The sequence below is a fragment of the Spermophilus citellus genome, assembly GCF_964194105.1.
Source record: "Spermophilus citellus genome assembly, chromosome: 3".
NCBI classification, from domain to species: domain Eukaryota; kingdom Metazoa; phylum Chordata; class Mammalia; order Rodentia; family Sciuridae; genus Spermophilus; species Spermophilus citellus.
Window position 1 is genome coordinate 206,536,458 of NC_138184.1, and position 21,276 is coordinate 206,557,733.

General features: G+C 41.5%; 1 protein-coding gene across 8 annotated transcripts in view; it reads left to right on the forward strand.

The window, feature by feature from the left end:
- The window catches only part of ABCB4 (ATP binding cassette subfamily B member 4), a 108,875-nt gene that overhangs the window by 45,966 nt on the left and 41,633 nt on the right, over window positions 1-21,276 (forward strand). For 6 of the 8 annotated variants that reach the window (XM_081287874.1, XM_081287871.1, XM_081287876.1 and 3 more), the window contains 4 exons: window positions 2,255-2,401; window positions 4,265-4,369; window positions 19,632-19,709; window positions 20,948-21,031. In XM_081287874.1, the coding sequence (XP_081144000.1) occupies window positions 2,255-2,401; window positions 4,265-4,369; window positions 19,632-19,709; window positions 20,948-21,031 (414 nt within the window). The remainder of the gene's footprint in view (window positions 1-2,254; window positions 2,402-4,264; window positions 4,370-19,631; window positions 19,710-20,947; window positions 21,032-21,276) is intronic. The other 2 variants (XM_081287875.1, XM_081287877.1) reach the window with 2 other exon arrangements.

Genomic DNA, 21,276 nt, shown 5'->3' on the forward strand with positions numbered 1-21,276 from the left:
AGAGATTTTCCAGAAGTACTTTCACTTAGAAGTCATTTGTCATCAATTAAGCATCTGGCCATACCCAGCTACAAGGGAATGTGGAAAACTGTATCTCTTTGCCATATGCATTGACACTTTGAATTAGCTGAGAATACTCTTATTTAAATAAGAGACTACTCTTATTTAAATCCAGAAATAGCAAAATTATATACTCTGCAACACTCCCGACTTGAAGACTTAGGATATTATTAAGTGAAGTAAGTTTATAATAGGGAGGAGATACATCCTCAGAAAAGATATTTCCTTAACTCAAGTATATTTCTGGTGTGGTTTGATACTATTTGTTGATAAAGGCTGAGTTTATTTTTACTCTTGTGTTAGCATGAAGACTAATCCTACCGAGAGTTCATTGCATTCCTATCTCTCTGCCCACATGTTACATACTGAAGAAATTACAGGAGCCACTCAGAGGTCTTATGTTTGGTATGTTTACAGAAAGAAGAATGAATGATGGTTGTATTATTGTGGAGCTTCATTATCATAAGGAGGATAAGCAATTCCCCCCTTTGGGCTATGGAATTATCTACTTTTCATTTCCTTATTTATTGAAAGAGGCATTTTGCTAAATATTTATAAAGGCCAGTATTTTAGAGGAGCACATCTCTTGAAGAAATGCACAGAGGAGAGAGGAGGAAAAAAAAGCCACGTTCAACAAGATTGTCCTAAATACCATCATAGAAGGATAAATAATATGCCAAAGGAAAGGGAGAGATGAAGTCTGACTAGAGGGACCTGGGAAGGCCTGTTTGTGTGCAGTGAAGAAGAGCAGCAATCTGAGGAAGAGACTCATTTATCATACTGGAGAGCATGACTTAAAGGTGATTTTAACTAGGAAGGGAAAAAAAAAACCTCTACAATACAAAAATAGAGAAAATGGGTAATTTGAAAGAAAGGAGCTGAGTGGAATCTATTCTATATTCTCTGTTTCGTAGACATAAATAAAACCAACTAAATGACCTTAAGGCCATGGGATTTAATCTACCTGTATCTCTAGTTTAATGTTAAACTGCTTCTGCAGTCAGGATATTGTTTATGAGTCCTAAATCCTTCATGCTGGACCAGACATTTAGCTAAGCATTTGCTAAGCATTTGCTAAGATATGTGCCAGGAATTGGATTAGTTTCTAGGACTATAAAGACATAGTCCTCACTTTTTAAATATTCACATACTAGCCAGGTGCGGTGGTGCATGCCTGTGATCCCAGGGGCTCAGGAGGATGAGGGAGGCAGGGGACTGGCAAATTCAAAGCCAACCTCAGAAACTTTTCAAGGCCCTAAGCAACTTAGCAAGACCCTGTCTCAAAATAAAATTTAAAGGGGGCTGGAGTTGTGGCTCAGTGGTTAAGTGCCCTTGGGTTCAATCCTTAGTTAAAAAAAAAAATAGAAAAGGAGCTATGTGAACAAAATGAACAAAAAAATTACCATAAACTAAGCTATGAAATAGGAGGTATCTGCCCAGGAAACAGTGATAAAAGAAAAGGGGCAAATTAATTTTTTGTTGTTTGTTTGTTTTTGAGTTGGGAAGCATGTACTGGGCAGGGTTCTGTGGTGAGAAGACCAAGCCCATGTTCTTTGGTTAATGAATAATGGTGTCCTGATCTGGGAGTGATAATGCATACCTGTAATCCCAGGTACTTGGGAGACTAAGGCAGGAGGATCACAAGTTTGTGGCCAGCCTAGGCAACTTAGCAAGACCTTGTCTCACAAAGGTCTGAAGATGTAACACTTGCCTAGCATGTGCAAGGCCCTACATTTATAAGGACATTGACCCATGTACTCATGTGTATTGTTTCCTTTGACTCTGAAGCAGGACTGCATAATCATTATGAAAAAACTGCAGTTCCGCTCATGTGGCCCAGTCATGACAGTCACCTGGACCCAGAGTTGTATAAGTTCAGAGTTAGTCTTGGATTCCAGGGCATATTGTGTCCAGATCCTGCTACCTGTCAATCTGTTGAGAGGAGGAAAGATAACTAGTCATACTGTAAAGATTGCCTGTCGGGTGAATGATTCATGCTCAGCTGGTGCTGTGTCCTCAGTGGGCTTTGTTAATATTTTGTAACATACCATCTTACTCTCTATTATTTCTGCTGGTCATTTTCTACACTTAGTTTGCAAGATCCTTGAGGACAATGTTCATGCTTTTTCTATGTCTCCAGAGTCCAGTAACTGCTGTGTTATCACAAGTTTGTCCTGATATTTATATATTCTAGGGTGAAAATGTGCCACCAGTGTCTTTTCTGAAGGTCCTGAAACTGAATAAAACAGAATGGCCCTACTTTGTGGTGGGAACAGTCTGTGCCATTGCCAACGGGGCACTTCAGCCAGCATTTTCCATCATATTTTCAGAGATGATAGCAGTAAGTTTGAAAGCATCACATAACAGCTTTAATTGAGTCAGTTTATCAGCTGCTCCTCAATCCAACCTCACCCAACTGGCTCCATTCTGGTGTCAAGAAGCCCTAAATTAAACTAAGACAAAATTCTTACCTCCTTTTTGAGGTAGGCTCTAAAAGAAAAAGAAAAGTAGCCTTTGAACTGTTCTAAATCATGATATAAATGAACTTATAAAGTACAAAATCAATGCAGAGGCATTCTAATTAGCTCTCTTCATTTGGGTGAAACTGGTGTCAATGATCCTCATCTGCTTGTGGAGAGTTGCTGGCACAGATCTCACAGGGAGTTGGGAGGGACTGGAGGAGAAGAAACATTCAAGTCACAGTGTTTAATGAGTCCAAGCTCTGGGGGTAGTCTGGCCCTGCCATTGAACATGTGGGCAAACTCTGGTGAGATGCTTTCCCTGAATTTCTTCATCTATAAAATAAACCTACCTCATGGGATGGCTAAAGGTTAAAAGAGATTATATAAGGAACTCGGTAGAAAGCACTTAAGAGTATCTGTCTGGTGGTAAGTACTCAAAAAGTGATAGCTACCAAATCACTATTTTAGCAATCCTTCTAAGACATGGGAAGTCCAAACTAAAAACAAAACCTCACTATCCAATCATTGCATTCACAGTGTGATACTTATAGGAAATTATCAAAATATCTTGTCTGTGTCAAATACAGATTGATGCTGTATAACTGCATTAGTCAAACTCTAACCATCATCAGAGAGACATGTTGGTTAAGGATGAATCATCCTCCATCATGTTAAGAGTTTGTTAGTCTTGTGACATTGGACATTGGGTCTAAAATTAAGACCATAAACCAAAAAAATCAAGAAATTAGAAAGCACTCTCCAGATCCTATTAAATTTCAAAACAAAGAAGTCCCTGGCTCTCTTGCAATTTAAGAGCCACTATATTTACATTTTTGAGAATCTCCAACATGGCAGGTGCTTCTCTAGGCACTAGAGATATACAGTGCTACACAAAATAAACCAAGGTGGCAGATACGCAGCAAATACACACACACAATATACCTCATGTGTCAATGGATTACATGTGTTTTAAAAGGAGAACAGGAAGACAGAGGAGCAGAGAAAGGATGCTCTTTCAGATGGGATGGTCAGAGGAGGCCCCAGGGAGTGACATGGAGGGTTGGAGCCGGGGCTGGGCCTGGGCCTGAGCCTGGGCCTGGAGGCAGGGAGGAGACAAGCAGAGGGAGCATTGAGTACAGAGGAAGAGGGACAAAGACTGAAATGTGGAAGCACTCACAGTACACAGCCCATGTTAATCCTCTGTGCTCAAATTCACAGAGCTAAGGAGTACAAGGTGGTTTACAGGGGCTTTGAGAAAAGAGAATGGGGGGGCACTGTTTAATGTGATGATGAAAAATTCTGGAGATGGAGGGTTGGGAAGGCTGTACCACGTGAATGTTGTAATGCCTCTGAATTGTACACTTAAAAACGGCTGAAATGCTGGGCACAGTGATGCATGCCTGTAATCCCAGCCGCTTGGACGGCTGAGACAGGAGAATCACAGATTCATAGCCAGCCTCAGCAACTTAGCAAGACTCTGTCTCAAAAAAAAAAAAAAATTTAGAAAGTGCTGCAGATGTAGCTCAGTGGTTGAGCACCCCTGGGTTCAATCCATGGTACCAAAAAAAAAAAAAAAAAAAAAATTGGTTAATTTTATGTCTATTTTATCACAATTAGAAAACTCCCACATTCATATTCAAAACCTACTTTGAAAAATGTGACATTCAAGCCATTATTTAGGGGAGGAATAAGCAAGTGTCCATCAAGTCATCCAAATGGTTATTTTTAATGTTCTTTTATAGATTTTTGGACCAGGGGATGATGCAATAAAGCAGCAGAAGTGCAACATGTTCTCATTGCTTTTCTTAGGTCTGGGAATTATTTCATTTTTTACTTTTTTCCTTCAGGTAAGTACCCATAATTTGCCCTTTTCATCAAGTCTGTAACTCAATAGAAAAATTATGACCTGATGGAGCCTCCAAATCCTTAGACTGAAATAAATTGCAAAACAACTGGCACAAGCCTGGTTTAGAGGGAAGACTCCTTACCAGGAGGAACCCTGACTTCTCTGTGCACTGAACTTGCTACACATTTGCCTTCAGCAAACTGTTCATTATCAAGGAAGCAGACTAGAGCTCCTAACAGAACCTAAGAACCACTTAAATGCAACTAGTTGCAAACTGGGGGAGGGGAGGAGGCAGTACAGCAGCCTTTTCTTTTCTGTTGTTACTCTTTGTAGGATATCAAGTAACTTTAATTTGTCCTACTTAGTGGATGAACTATTAGAAAGAACACGCACATTGCATTCACATAATGCACACTTGGCCAAAAAGAACTAGTCACACCTGCTGCATTTGTTCATTTCTACCTAATAACACTTTTACCAAATCTCTTTTGTCTCAATTAACCCAGTGGGCGTCCCATTGGCCTTTCAAATACAATCCATTGAATCAGTAAAATAATGTTTCCTGGTTGCGCCCCTCATGCTTCTGTCTTATCATTGTTGAACCAGTGGTGATAATGAGCCAAGCTTTTTATTTAGAAATCATTGCTTTGCTGGTAGCATCTCAGTGACCTCATTCAACCCCAAGCCCTGGCACATCAGGGAGTGGAGTTTCAAGGACTGCAGAACAGTGGGCTGAAGCATAGCAATCTGCCAGTAAAAAGCAGGAGAGGAGGAAATAGTTAAGGAGCACATGGGTCAGCCTCATCCCACACTCTGATTCCTTGCTTAGTAAAGAGTTCTGATGTGTAAGAGTGTCGTCCACATGCCTACCTTCCCACTCACAGCACAGCTGGAGGCCCACCCGTCCCATGTGTCCCAGAAACAAGCCCAGCGATAGACACCTGGGCTACTCTGCAGTCCATACGTGGTGTTTAGGAAGAGGGAAAGTGCCTGACAAGGAGGCTTGGGAAGAGCAATCTTACCGTTCCCCAATCTGAAAGCTGGTGGAGCTGTCACAGGGAATCAGAGAACTCATTGGGAGTTTAATATTAAGGACATCCTCCCTCTGCACCACATGAGTCAAAATGTATTCCTATATAGAATTGCATTACTTTCATTTTCAACTCTTTTTTTTTCTTTTTTTCTTTTTATTTTTTTTATTGGTTGTTCAAAACATTACAAAGCTCATGACATATCATCTTCCATACATTTGATTCAAGTGGGTTATGAACTCCCATTTTTTTACCCCAAATACAAGTTGCAGAATCACATCGGTTACACATCCACATTTTTACATAATACCATATTAATGACTGTTGTATCCTGCTACCTTTCCTATCCCCTACTATCCCCCCTCCCCTTCCCTCTCATTTTCCCTCTCTACCCCATCTGCTGTTGTTTAATTCTCTCCCTTGTTTTTTTTCCCCTTTCCCCTCACAAACTCTTATATGTAATTTTGTGTAACAATGAGGGTCTCCTTCCATTTCCATACAGTTTCCCTTCTCTCTCCCTTTCTCCCGCCCACTGGTCTCTGTTTAATGTTAGTCTTTTCCTCATGCTCTTCTTCCATGTTCTGATCTTAGTTGCTCTCTTTATATCAAAGAAGACATTTGGCATTTGTTTTTTAAGGATTGGCTAGCTTCACTTAGCATAATCTGCTCTAATGCCATCCATTTCCCTGCAAAAACCACGATTTTGTCATTTTTTAGTGCTGCGTAATACTCCATTGTGTATAAATGCCACAGTTTTTTAATCCATTCATCTATTGAAGGGCATCTAGGTTGATTCCAAAGTCTAGCTATTGTGAATTGTGCTGCTATGATCATTGATGTGGCAGTATCCCTATAGTATGATCTTTTAAGGTCCTCAGGGAATAGACCGAGAAGGGCGATAGCTGGGTCAAATGGTGGTTCCATTCCCAGCTTTCCTAGGAATCTCCATACTGCTTTCCATATTGGCTGCACCAATTTGCAGTCCCACCAGCAATGTACAAGTGTACCTTTTTCCCCACATCCTCGCCAGCACTTGTTGTTGTTTGACTTCATCATGGCTGCCAATCTTACTGGGGTGAGGTGGTATCTTAGGGTGGTTTTGATTTGCATTTCCTTGACTGCTAGAGATGGTGAGCATTTTTTCATGTACTTGTTGATTGATTGTATGTCTTCCTCTGAGAAGTGTCTGTTCAGGTCCTTGGCCCATTTGTTGATTGGGTTGTTTGTTTTCTTATTGTCTAATTTTTTGAGTTCTTTGTATACTCTGGATATTAGGGCTCTATCTGAAGTGTGAGGAGTAAAAATTTGTTCCCAGGATGTAGGCTCCCTATTTACCTCTCTTATTGTTTCTCTTGCTGAGAAAAAACTTTTCAGTTTAAGAAAGTCCCATTTGTTGATTCTTGTTATTAACTCTTGTGCTATGGGTGTCCTATTAAGGAATTTGGAGCCTGTCCCCACAATCTGTAGATCGGAACCAACTTTTTCTTCTATCAGACGTAGAGTCTCTGGTTTGATATCTAGCTCCTTTATCCACTTTGAGTTGACTTTTGTGCGTGGCGAGAGGAGGGGATTTAGTTTCATTTTGTTGCATATGGATTTCCAATTTTCCCAACACCATTTGTTGAAGATACTATCCTTTCTCCATTGCATGTTTTTAGCTCCTTTATCAAATATAAGATAGTTGTAGCTTTGTGGATTAGTCTCTGTGTCCTCTATCCTGTACCATTGGTCCACCCGCCTGTTCTGGTACCAGTACCATGCTGTTTTTATTACTATTGCTCTGTAGTATAGTTTGAAGTCTGGTATCGCTATACCACCTGATTCACACTTCCTGCTTAGAATTGTTTTTGCTATTCTGGGTCTTTTGTTTTTCCATATGAATTTCATGATTGCTTTATCTATTTTTACAAGAAATGCCATTGGGATTTTGATTGGCATTGCATTGAACTTATAGAGAACTTTTGGTAATATCGCCATTTTGATGATGTTAGTTCTGCCTATCCATGAACAGGGTATATTTTTCCATCTTCTAAGATCCTCTTCTATTTCTTTCTTTAGGGTTCTGTAGTTTTCATTGTATAGATCCTTCACCTCTTTTGTTAGGTTGATTCCCAAGTACTTTATTTTTTTTGAGGATATTGTGAATGGAGTGTTTTTCCTCATTTCCATTTCAGAAGTTTTGTCGCTGATATACAGAAATGCCTTTGATTTATGTGTGTTGATTTTATATCCTGCCACATTACTGAATTCATTTATTAGTTCTAGTAGTTTTCTTGTAGACCCTTTTGGGTCTTCTAGGTATAGAATCATGTCATCCGCAAATAGTGATAATTTAAGTTCTTCTTTTCCTATTTTTATGCCTTTAATTTCTTTCGTTTGTCTAATTGCTCTGGCCAGTGTTTCCAGAACTATATTGAATAGAAGTGGTGATAGGGGGCATCCCTGTCTTGTTCCAGATTTTAGAGGGAATGCCTTCAATTTTTCTCCATTCAGAATGATGCTAGCCTGAGGCTTGGCATAGATAGCTTTTACAATGTCGAGGTAAGTTCCTGTTATCCCTATTTTTTCTAACGTTTTGAACATAAAGGGATGCTGTACTTTGTCAAATGCTTTTTCTGCGTCTATTGAGATGATCATATGGTTCTTCTCTTTAAGCCTATTGATGTGGTGAATAACATTTATTGATTTCCGTATATTGAACCATCCTTGCATCCCAGGGATGAATCCTACTTGATCATGGTGCACAATTTTTTTGATATGCCTTTGTATCCGATTCGCCAGAATTTTATTGAGGATTTTTGCATCTAGGTTCATTAGAGATATTGGTCTGTAGTTTTCTTTCTTTGAGGCGTCTTTGTCTGGTTTCGGAATCAGGGTGATGTTGGCCTCATAGAATGAATTTGGAAGAGCTCCCTCCTTTTCTATTTCCTGAAATAACTTGAAAAGTACTGGTATTAATTCTTCTTTAAAGGTTTTGTAGAACTCCGCTGTATACCCATCCGGTCCTGGGCTTTTCTTGGTTGGAAGTTTTTTAATTGCTTCTTCTATTTCATCTATTGATATTGGTCTGTTTAGGTTGTGAGTTTCCTCCTGACTCAGTCTGGGCAAATCATATGACTTAAGGAATTTATCGATGTCTTCATTTTCTTCTATTTTATTGGAATATAGGTTTTCAAAATAATTTCTAATTGTTTTCTGTATTTCTGAAGCGTCTGTTGTAACATTGCCTTTTTCATCCCGTATGTTAGTGATTTGAGTTCTCTCTCTTCTTCTCTTCGTTAGTATGGCTAGGGGTCTGTCGATCTGATTTATTTTTTCAAAGAACCAACTTTTTGTTTTGTTAATTTTTTCAATAGTTTCTTTTGTTTCAATTTCATTGATTTCTGCTCTGATTTTAATTAGTTCTTGCCTTCTGCTACATTTGCTATTGTTTTGCTCTTCCTTTTCTAGGGCTTTGAGATGAAGTGTGAGCTCATTTATTTGTTGGTTTTTCCTTTTTTTGAGGAATGACCTCCAGGCGATGAATTTCCCTCTTAAAACTGCTTTCATTGTGTCCCATAGATTCCGATATGTTGTGTCTGTATTTTCATTTATCTCTAAGAATTTTTTGATTTCCTCCTTTATGTCTTCTATAACCCATTGATCATTTAGTAACGTATTGTTCATTGTCCATGTCATGTAGGATTTTTCCTCCTTCTCTTATCATTGATTTCCAGTTTCATTCCATTATGATCTGATAAAGTGCATGGTATTATCTCAACCCCTTTATATTTACTGAGGGTTGCCCTATGGCATAATATATGATCTATTTTTGAGAAGGTTCCATGTGCTGCTGAGAAAAAAGTATATCCACTTGATGATGGTTGATATATTCTATATATGTCAGTTAAGTCTAAGTTATTGATTGTGATATTGAGGTCAATAGTTTCTTTATTCAACTTTTGTTTGGAGGATCTGTCCAATGGTGAGAGAGGTGTGTTGAAGTCACCCGTGATTATTGTGTTGTGGTCTATTTGATTCTTGAACTTGAGGAGAGTTTGTTTTATGAACGTCGCAGCACCATTATTTGGTGCATAAATATTGATAATTGTTATGTCTTGTTGGTGAATGGTTCCTTTTAACAGTATATAATGTCCTTCCTTATCCCTTTTGATTAACTTAGTCTTGAAGTCGATTTTATTCGATATGAGAATGGCCACGCCTGCTTGCTTACGAGGACCGTGTGCTTGGTATATTTTTTCCCAACCTTTTACCTTGAGCCTGTGTATGTCTTTTCCAGTCAGATGTGTCTCCTGGAGGCAGCATATCGTTGGATTTGTTTTTTTAATCCATGTTACCAGCCTATGTCGCTTTATTGGAGAGTTTAAGCCATTAACATTTAGAGTTACTATTGATATATGGTTTGTACTTCCTGCCATGTTTGATTATTTATCTCTTTTTTTTCCCCTAATTTAGTTTGTTTCTCCATGATTAGCTTTCCTCCCATCCTCTGTCTTTACTGAGGCACTTCCCGCTGATGGTTTTGGTTATTGTTTTCCATTTCTTCCTCGTGTAGAGTTTTGCTCAAGACGCTTTGCAATGCTGGTTTTCTGGCTACAAATTCTTTTAGCTTTTGTTTATCATGGAAGATTTTTATTTCGTTGTCGTATCTGAAGCTTAATTTTGCTGGATACAGGATTCTTGGTTGGCATCCATTGTCTTTTAGTGTTTGAAATACATTGTTCCAGGATCTTCTCGCTTTCAGCGTCTGTGATGAAAAATCCGTTGTCAACCTTATTGGATTACCCCTAAATGTAATCTGCCTCTTTTCTCTTGTAGCTTTTAATATTTTCTCTTTGTTCTGTATATTGGATAGCTTCATAACAATGTGTCTTGGCGTTGGTCTATTGTGATTTTGTGTGCTCGGTGTCCTGTATGCATCTACAATTTGTATATCCATATCCTTTTTTATTTCTGGAAAGTTTTCTGTAATTATTTCCTTCAGTAAGTTACCCATTCCCTTGGCATGAATCTCTGTGCCCTCCTCTATCCCGATGACTCGTAAGTTTGGTATTTTTATGTTATCCCAAACCTCTTGGATGTTTTTCTCGTGGTTTTTTACCAGCCTATCTGAGTTGGCTAGACTCTTTTCAAGGTGATATATTTTGTCTTCATTATCTGACGTTCTGGCTTCTACTTGCTCCACTCTGTTAGTGATACTCTCGATTGAGTTTTTAATTTGGTTTATTGTTTCCTTCATTTCTAGAATTATTGTTTGATTTTTTTTTATAATTTCTATCTCCTGATAAAGATGCTTAACTTCCTCTTTTATCTGTTTTTGTAATTCATTTTCAATGTGATCTTTAAGGTTCCTTTCCATCTTTCTAAGGTGTTCCTTGAGTTCTTTATATGGCCATTTTTCTGATGGCTCCAGGTCCTCCTGAATATTTAGGCTGTCTTTCATTGTTTGTATTCCTTTTCTTCCTTGCTTTTTTATGCTCATGATACTTCTTGTTCTGTTTGACTGTTGAGTTACTGTTTACTCTTATAAGTTTATTTGATGCTTGGGAGGAGAGGTATTAGAAGGGAAGGGAAGAAGTCACTAAAGAGAGCAAGTGTAGGCAGGTGGAGTTCAAGAGAGGGGAAATAAGAAAGTTGAAAAGAAATGAAAAGACAAAAGAAAAAAAAAGTGAGAAGAAAGAGAAAAAATGAAAAAATAGAAATTTAAAACAAACGAAAAAAAAAATTATAATGGTAATAAAAAATGGAACTTGAAGTTTAAAAAATAATAGTAATAATAATAGAATAAGAAAAATTAACAACAAAAAAAATTGAAACCATTAGTAAGAAAGTTAAAGAACACAACAACGTCAACTACAAAAAGTGAGAATAAAAAAAAAAATACTAATAATAATCTTTAAAAAAATAAAAAAAAATTACTAATAATAAATGCAGTCATAAAGCTCGATTGAGTTCTCTTCCAGTGGGTGGAGCTATGCCCACTGGGCCAGGCTTCTCCTCTTGATAGGTGGGAGCCAATCACTGTGCCTCAGCTCTTCTTCCCAGACTGTGCGGGTCTCCAGTCCTGAATGCCTGGGTCCTTTTCTTGTGGTTCCTCAATCCGGGCCCCACTCGCCTGTGGTGCTTATCGCATTACTGTCTACACGTCGGGTCTGCTGCTCCTGGGAGCCCTGTTTTCACTGATGCCTGGGCACACCCTTTCTGTTTGCCTCCCTCGGACCCTAAGTTTGTAGGGTTTGGGGCTGAGGACCCCCAGCGAATTTGTTTGCCCTCAGGTAGCAACTCCCCTGGTAGGTGGTGCAAGGGACCTCTGTTGTCGGCCCTGGTGGGGGCGATAGCCGGGAATTCTGTGCCGCTAGTCCCACATCACTCCCGATTCCCTGGGTCTGGCTATGGTGCTCTGTTTTTTTTTTTTTTTTTTTTTTACCTCTGTGAGATCATGTGGGCCGACTAGTTATTTCAGCTGGGTCGTTAGTGCTGAGTCACGAGAAGCAGGCGATCCGGGGCTTAAACGCCGCAGATACGTGCTCAGTGTGCGTTTTCTGAGGGGCCCAAAGTGTACGCCCTAGCTCCACGTCAGCTCAGCATTGCCTAGTGATCCTGAGCAAATAGGCTTTAGATAGCAGCGCCGCCGCCGCAGCCTCCGCTGTTCCTCGGCCCGGTGCCTAGCTCCCGGGGCCCAAGTGGCTGCCGCCGCAGCTCTCCAACCGCCTCCTCCGGAGCACGGGTCCTCTCGCAGGGGGATGCCGAATGACCCAGCCTTCGGAGGACAGGGCTCGGCACGCCACCCCGTTTTAGTCTCTAGCTGCTGCAGCTAGACCGAGTAGACAGGGCCCTCAAGGCAGCATGCCGGAAGCAAATGGCGGCTCCCGCGGAGTGGATTTTCGGCCCCGAAACCACAGCCCAGCCAACAATTTCAGTCCACTAATTCTCCCTGTATAGACAATATTAAAAAAAAAAAAAAAAAAGGGCGGGGTGTACTGAGCTTTCTTAGCCTCAGGTACTTAGGATCCACTGCTGATTACCCATTCAGCTTCTCTGCGGGGAGCGAAGTGGAAGAGGAAGCAGATGGGCGCAAAGCGCCCGTGGCTCTGAGGAGAAAAGCGTCAGGGAGCCAAGCGTCTCTTTTTCAATCTTTTTGTTTTTTTTGCTGCTTGGCCTGGTGGTCCACTACAGATTAATGGTGAAAGGAGCTCTAACAAGCTGCGCAAAGTCTCGATTAAAGCCTCTGCTCTGAGCTCCAGGCTCAGCACTTCAGCCACCCCCGTACGCAGCCCAGTTCACTATTTCATAGAGGCTTGGTTAGATTCCCTTCACGTCGCCTCCTGGGCTGGGCGGGCTGGGGGCTGTTTGATGAGCGGGCGGAGACCCTTCTTGCCACGCCAGGTCCTGCAGCCAGGGGCCGTTTGCAGAACGGGCAGGCAGCGGGGACCCTTCCCGCCGTGCCAGGTCCCGCCTCCGGGGGCCGTTTGCAGAACCGGGCGGGCAGCGCCGGCTGCCTTTTGGCGGCGGCTGGCAGTGGGACTAGTCCTCTGCACCGCGTGGCCAAGATTCACTCCTCTGGGACAAACTGTCACCTCTAATCAACTTACTAATTTCCGGCAGGTCTCTTTTCAGCGGAGTTTTGCTCGAAGTTCATCAGTAGGTAGAATCTGGGTGTATTAATGGATCTTTTTGATCCCGTTACTGTAGAGATACTGAACGTGCTGTTTCCTCGCCGGCCGCCATCTTTCCTCCTGAATTTCATGATTGCTTTGTTTATTTCTACAAGAAATGCCGTTGGGATTTTGATTGGCATTGCATTAAACCTGTAGAGAACTTTGGGTAATATTGCCATTTTGATGATGTTGGTTCTGCCTATCCATGAACAGGGTACATTTTTCCATCTTCTAAGATCTTCTTCTATCTCTCTCTTTAGGGTTCTGTAGTTTTCATTGTATAAATCTTTCACCTCTTTTGTTAGGTTGATTCCCAAGTATTTTTTTTTTTTGAGGATATTGTGAATGGGGTGGTTTTCCTCATTTCCATTTCAGAAGTTTTGTCGCTGATATACAGAAATGCCTTTGATTTATGCGTGTTTATTTTATATCCTTCCACTTTGCTGAATTCATTTATTAGTTCTAGTAGTTTCTTTGTAGACCCTTTTGGGTCTTCTAGGTATAGGATCATATTGTCCGCAAAGAGTGATATTTTAAGTTCTTCTTTTCCTATTTTTATGCCTTTAATTTCTTTTGTCTGTCTAATTGCTCTGGCTAGTATTTCAAGGACTAAATTAAATAGAAGTGGTGAGAGAGGGCATCCCTGTCTTGTTCCAGATTTTAGCGGGAATGCCTTCAGTTTTTCTCCATTCAGAATGATGCTAGCCTGAGGCTTAGCATATATAGCTTTTACAATGTTGAGGTAAGTTCCTGTTATCCCCAGTTTTTCTAGTGTTTTGAACATAAAAGGATGCTGTACTTTGTCGAATGCTTTTTCTGCATCTATCGAGATGATCATATGGTTCTTATCTTTAAGTCTATTGATGTGGTGAATAATATTTATTGATTTCCGTATATTGAACCAACCTTGCATCCCAGGGATGAATCCTACTTGATCAGGGTGCACTATTTTTTTGATATGCTTTTGTATTCGATTCTCCAGGATTTTATTGAGGATTTTTGCATCTATGTTCATTAGAGATATTGGTCTGTAGTTTTCTTTCTTTGAAGTGTCTTTGTCTGGTTTTGGGATCAAGGTGATGTTGGCCTCATAGAATGAATTTGGAAGAGCTCCTTCTTTTTCTATTTCTTGAAATAGCTTGAAAAGTATTGGTATTAATTCTTCTTTTAAGGTTTTGTAAAACTCCGCTGTATACCCATCCGGTCCAGGGCTTTTCTTGGTTGGTAGTCTTTTAATGGCTTCTTCTATTTCTTCCTTTGTTATTGGTCTGTTTAAATTGTGAGTGTCTTCCTGACTCAATCTGGGCAGCTCATATGACTTAAGAAATTTATCGATGTCTTCACTGTCTTCTATTTTATTAGAATATAGGGTTTTGAAATACTTTCTAATTATCTTCTGTATTTCTGTAGTGTCTGTTGTGATATTGCCTTTTTCATCCCGTATGTTAGTAATTTGAGTTCTCTCTCTTCTTCTCTTCGTTAGCATGGCTAAGGGTCTGTCGATCTTATTTATTCTTTCAAAAAACCAACTTTTAGTTTTATCAATTTTTTCAATGGTTTTTTTGGTTTTGATTTCGTTGATTTCCGCTCTGGTTTTAATTATTTCTTGTCTTCTGCTATATTTGCTGTTGTTTTGCTCTTCCTTTTCTAGGGTTTTGAGATGTAGTGTGAGTTCGTTTATTTGTTGGTTTTTTCTTTTTTTGAGGAATGAACTCCAGGAAATGAATTTCCCTCTTAGAACTGCTTTCATTGTGTCCCATAGATTCCGGTATGTTGTGTCTGTATTGTCATTTGTCTCTAAGAATTTTTTCATCTCCTCCTTTATGTCTTCTGTAACCCATTGATCATTCAGTAACATATTGTTTATTTTCCATGTGATGCTGGATTTTTCCTTCCTTCTTTTATCATTGATTTCCAGTTTCATTCCATTATGATCAGATATGGTGCATTGTATTATCTCCACACCTTTATATTTACTAAGAGTTGCCCTATGGCATAATATATGATCTATCTTTGAGTAAGATCCATGTGCTGCTGAGAAGAACATGTATCCACTTGATGATGGTTGATATATTCTATATATGTTGGTTAAGTCTAGGTTCTTGATTGTGTCACTGAGTTCTATAGTTTCTTTATTCAGCTTTTGTCTGGAGGATCTGTCTAATGGTGAGAGTGGTGTGTTGAAGTCACCCATAATTATTGTGTTGTGGTCAATTTGACTCTTGAACTTGAGGAGAATTTGTTTTACGAACGTTGCTGCACCATTATTTGGTGCATATAAATTGATAATTGTTATGTCTTGTTGGTGGATAGTTCCTTTTAACAGGATATAGTGTCCTTCTTTATCCCTTTTGATTAACTTAGGTTTGAAGTTAATTTTATTCGATATGAGTATGGCCACTCCTGCTTGATTCCGAGGGCCATGTGAGTGGTATGATTTTTCCCAACCTTTCACCTTCAGCCTGTGTATGTCTTTTCCTATCATATGAGTCTCCTGAAGGCAGCTTATTGTTGGGTTTGTTTTTTTGATCCAGGTTACTAGCCTGTGTCTCTTGATTGGTGAGTTTAGTCAATTAACATTTAAGGTTACAATTGAAATATGATTTGTACTTCCAGTCATGTTTATTTATTTATTTATTTTAGTTTGGCTAGTTTTTACTTTTTGATTTTTTTCCCTCCCCCTTTACTGAGAAACCTCCCGCTGTTGGTTTTGGGCACTATTTTTCCATTCCTCTTCTTGTAGAATTTTGCCCAAAATGCTTTGCAGTGCTGGTTTTCTGGCTGCGAATTCTTTTAGCTTTTGTTTATTGTGAAAGATTTTAATTTCATTGTCAAATCTGAAGCTTAATTTTGCTGGATACAGTATTCTTGTTTGGAGACCATTATTTTTCAGCGTTTGGAATACATTGTTCCAGGATCTTCTTGCTTTCAAAGTCTGTGATGAAAAATCAGCCGTTAACTTAATTGGTTTACCCCTGAATGTAATCTGCCTCCTTTCCCTTGTAGCCTTTAATATTCTCTCCTTGTTCTGTATGTTGGCTATCTTCATAATTGTATGTCTTGGAGTTGGTCTATTACAGTTTTGGATGTTTGGGGTCCTGTAGGCTTCCAGGATTTGGCAATCCATTCCATCTTTCATCTCTGGGAAGTTTTCTAGGATCATTTCATTTAATAGGTTGTGAAATCCTTTGGTTTGAATCTCTGTGCCTTCTTCTATCCCCGTGACTCTCAAATTTGTTTTTTTGATGAGATTCCATAACTCTTGGATAGATTGCTCATGAGATTTAAGCATCTTTTCAGTGTTGACTATACTCTTTTCAAGTTGATAAACTTTGTCTTCATTATCTGATGTTCTGACTTCTACTTGATCTAGCCTATTTGTAATACTCTTGTTAGCGTTTTTAATCTGGTTTATGGTTTCTTGCATTTCTAAAATTACTGTTTGTTTTTTTTTAAGATCTCTATCTCCTGGTAAGGCTCGTTCTTTGCAGTTTGAATTTGTTTGTTTAGTTCGTTTTCAAAATATACTTTCAATTCTTGGACTTGCTGTCTCATGTCTTCTCTAAAATTCCGTTCCATCTGAGTTAGGTATGCCTTGATTTCTTTCCCTGTCCATGTTTCTGATGCTTCTAGGTCCTCCTGTAGATTTAAGTTGTCCTGCATTATCTGTAATCCTTTTTTCCCTTGTTTTTTCATGTTGTTCACGTTACTTTCCAGCTCTGTTTGACTGCTTTGAAACTGCTTTCTCCTATACATTTGTTTTGGCTTTGTTTATCTCTGTTGTCTCTCCTTTGTGGTGGGAGATTATGCCTATAGATGTTGGGCTTTATTGTATTTTAGAGCTGATTCATTCAATTTATAAAGGGCTTCCGGATTTTGTATGCATATAGTCGTTTGTTTTTTATTCTTAGGACTTTAGGTTAGGTGCTATGCAGGTATAAGTGTTAGTATGTCTTGGCTACTTTAGAAGATTGCCCTACTGAAGGGGGATACTAACCGTCGATTGGATCAGGGTATTGGCAGGAGCTAGGTATTTAGGAGCACTATAGACGGCCTCGCAACATTCACCTATTTGCATTTAGACAGTTACACGAAATGGAGGACGTAATGCTTGTGATGAAAGTTGGGGGGAAGGGGAAGGTAGGTGCTCTTGGAAAGAAAGAAGGAGAGGGAGATAGGTAGCATAGAGGAGAATGGAAAGAGCAATAAAACTTGGAAGGTGAGAGAGAGAGAGAGAGGGAAAAGGGAGAGAAAAAAATAAAATGAAATAGGAAATAAAATTAGGTCTTAGAGATCCATTTTCTTCTCTTCCCATAGGCAAAGCTGTGCCCTCCGGGCTGAGTTTTGCCCTCAATGTGTCAACAGCAATCCCTGTAAGGCGGTTCCTGGGAGTCTCTCAATCCTGTTGGTCCAGAGCCGTTTCACTTCTACGGCCCCTCCTCCCCTTCCTCCTGCCAGCCAGCCAGGTCCTGCTCACCGGAGGCAGTTCCCCAAGGATTTGGTTACACTTTCAGCCCCACCGAGTGCTCTATTTCCCTAACTACTGAGCACTCTCTCTGTCATTCATCTAAGCCCCAGTGCTGTGGAGCTGTGGTGTGGGAGTCAATTGTTTAATTTTTCCGGACCCCTTTGGTGGGCACACCTTCGGAATCTGGCGGCTAAGACCATTGGTGTCGCTGCTGGTGGTAATAGGAGTTGGGGGTCGAGGATCCCCTCTACTTCCCTCAGCCTCTACAGTCACAGCCACACTGCTGGTGGTAGGAGGAGTTGGGGGTCTGGAGTGTCGTCTGTTTCCCTCTGCCCCTACCGTCACACCCTCTCAGTTCACGGTTGGGGGAGTTGGGGGTGGGGAGTCTTCTCTGCTTCCCTCTGCCCCTACAGTCACGCCCACGTCACTGGCAGTAGGGGGAGTTGGGGGTCAAGAGTCCTTTGGCCCTTACGGTCACGCCCACGGAGAGATTTTGAAGTTTCCTGGTTGTTTGTATCTGGTGTGGGTGGGAGTCACACACCTGCTAAAGTAGATTCTGCTGGGAAGGAATCTCTTTGGCTGAACTTTGGTGACTTCCCCTCTCTGCTATGGCAGGCCCCTGGCTCCTTGCCAGAGTGTCCGAAGGGAGGGGTGGAACTGGCTTGTCTCTGGTCTGACACAATCTCTGGTTTTAGTTCCCAGTTCGCTATTTCGTAAAGGCTTGGTTAGATTCCCTTCATGTGGTCTCAGGGGTGGGGAGCCGTTCGCCAGGTGGGCGGGGCTGTTAGCAGAGCCAGGAGGGCACGGGCTGTCTGCTGGGCCAGGCAGGGACACTTCTCACTGCGCAGGGCCACCGGGGGCCACCTGTAGAGCCGGGCAGCTGCAGCCGGGTGGCCAAGAGCCGGGTGGGCGGGGTGGCCTTTCGCAGAGTGGGCGGGGCCACCAGGAGAGCCGGGATGGCAGGGGCTGTCCGCCGGCCGGGCGGGGACCCCTTTCGCTGAGCCGGGCCACCAGGGACCGTCTGTAGAGCCAGGCAGCTGAGGCCCAGTGGCCAAGAGCTGGGCGGGAGGGGTGGCTGCTTGCAGAGTGAAAGTGGGGCCGCTAGGGGAGCCGGTATGGCAGGGGCTGTCCGCTGGCCGGGCAGGGACCCCTCTCGCCGAGCCGGGCGCTAGAGGGCCGCCTGTAGAGCCGGGCAGCTGCGGCCGCGTGGCTAAGATCCGGGCGGGTGGGTTGGCCGTTCCCAGAGCGAGAACGGAGCCTCCCGGGAGAGCCGGGATGGCGGGGGTCGTCTGCCGCTCCGGGCTGCTGGTCGCCTGCAGAACCGGCTGGTGGCCGCGGAATTGGACCTCTGCGCCTGCCGGGGCCGCCTGTAGAGCCGGGCAGCTGCGGCCGCGTGGCTAAGAGCCTGGCGGGCGGGGCGGTCGCTTGCAGAGCGAGAACGGAGCCTCCCGGGAGAGCCGGGATGGTGGGGGCCGTCTGCCGGTTCGGGCGGGCCGCGCCGCTCTGGGCCGCCGGCCGCCCGCAGAAGCGGCTGGTGGCTGCGGGACTGGACCTCTGCGCCCGCGTGGCCGGCCAAGATTCACTTGTCTGGGACAAACTGTCACTTCTAATAAACCTACCAATTCCCGGCAGGTCTCCTCTTAATGGAATTTTGCTAGAAGTTCCTCAGTAGGTAGACTGCAGCTGTTCCAATGGGTCTTTCTGATCCCGTTAATGTGGAGACATTGGAATCGCTGCTTCCTGTTGGATCATTCTCATTTTCAACTCTTGTATTGAAAGTATTAAGAACACACTGAAAGTTATATATGGTAACTTTGTCACTGAGAGGTTACTCTTGAAAGTTTTTAAAAAATAAGCCTATTTAGAATGGTTTAGAGCCAAAACTACAGTTTTATGGTTTTCAGTCATATGATTCTAATGCATACTAGTTATTCACCAGTGCATGCATTTTAATTTGGGACTTTGAATTAATATTTGGTCCTAGGCTTTTATTATTTGAATGTATCAGTTAATGTATAAATAATACAGAAATCATTATGAATATGTGCATTCATGTAAGAATGATAGTGACAATCAAAAGGGTCAGAGCATTTTCTTCTCTCCCAGGGCTTTACATTTGGGAAAGCTGGAGAGATCCTCACCACAAGGCTGCGGTCCATGGCTTTTAAAGCAATGCTAAGACAGGTGAGTGTGTGTACTGGCGAGTGCCTTCTGGGTTTTCAGAGTTCTTTCATTTTAGGCCTCTTCCAGTTCTTATTGGCACACTGATGTGCATATTTCCTCCACTGCATCCATGCAAAGATTGATCAGAATCCTGCAAATTGTCCCAATCCTTCAATATCTAGATATTCAGGGTCTTCATGGGAGTAGTCTTAATTTCAGTAGATTTTTTTAACTAATTATCTCTATCCATGAGGACATTATCATTTCAAGACCTGTATCTCTTCTGTGGACCCCATACCCAGCACTGGTCAGTCATTGGAGACTTTAGGATGCCTTTATACAAAGGAAAAGGTAGTTGGTAGCTTGCATGTTCATGTACCACAACTGATCATACTAACTGTAGGTTTTCATAGTTGGTACTCAAGTTTTGTTTCTGGCTTGACATTAATTCACTTGTTAATTAATTCAAACATCACTTACCATGTACCAGATAGAGTGCTGATACTCTAAAATTCACTCTCTACTTTTTTGGTGAGTTTGCATTCTAGTGCAGGATGTGTGGGGAAATGTGCAAACATGAATTCTGTATTTGGATAGAAAGGACCTAAGAGAGGACTATCTCCAGTCCTATTGACCAGAATTGATTTTCTTGTTCACACAAGCACACGTAGCAGGTATTACATTTTGAGCAAGTCTGAGTTGATAAATCTTTTTCTTCATCATCTTTTAAACTCTTGTTAGGTAGAGAAAAATCTTTCATATGAAGGTAAAAGATGCGGTGGGTGAGTAGCTTATAATTGAAATCAAATCTAAGACACACTCTTAAAACAAAAATATGGTGAGAAACCAGGGCTTAATTTCTACTGCCTGGAATTTATAAGATAGCCATTTCCCACATGACTCTACCACTCTTTATGACAGAGGACCCTCTACTGAGGCAGAAGTGTCCATGGTACAAGTTGTGATGATTGGGTAGCTTAAATGCCACATGGTGAAGCTGGCAGTGGATGAGCCCTGCCACAGATGTCCCAGTTCACCAAAAAGCTACTGGGAGGTGGGGCCTAGTGGACTGTGTGTGAGCAAGATGTGCTCAGGGTTGGACAGGACTGCATATCACAAGCAGGGTCTCCCTTAAAATTCAGTACCCAAGTCCAATGTGGATATTTCTTCTGCATTGAAACTTTGGGAGTTTCTTTTTTATCTGATCTTCTTTGATTATTTAATTTTGACCTAATTTAAAAGTATATTTTGTACCGTAGGACATGAGCTGGTTTGATGATCACAAAAACAGTACTGGTGCACTTTCTACAAGACTTGCCACGGATGCTGCCCAAGTCCAAGGAGTATGTAGTCTATACTTTTATTTGTATTTTTCTTTAAAAACAAACAAAATACATACAGCATAGCTACATCTGCTAAGATGATTTCTGCTGGAAATAGAAGAAAACCCAACTCAAACAGGCCTAAATAGTCAGAGGAAGGTTAGACTTCTGGATTAATTGATCCATCAGCTCAAAAACCTCATCAGGAACCCAGGTTCCTTCTGTTTGCATGGTCTGAGTTCCCTCCTCAGTGTTGACTTAGTCCC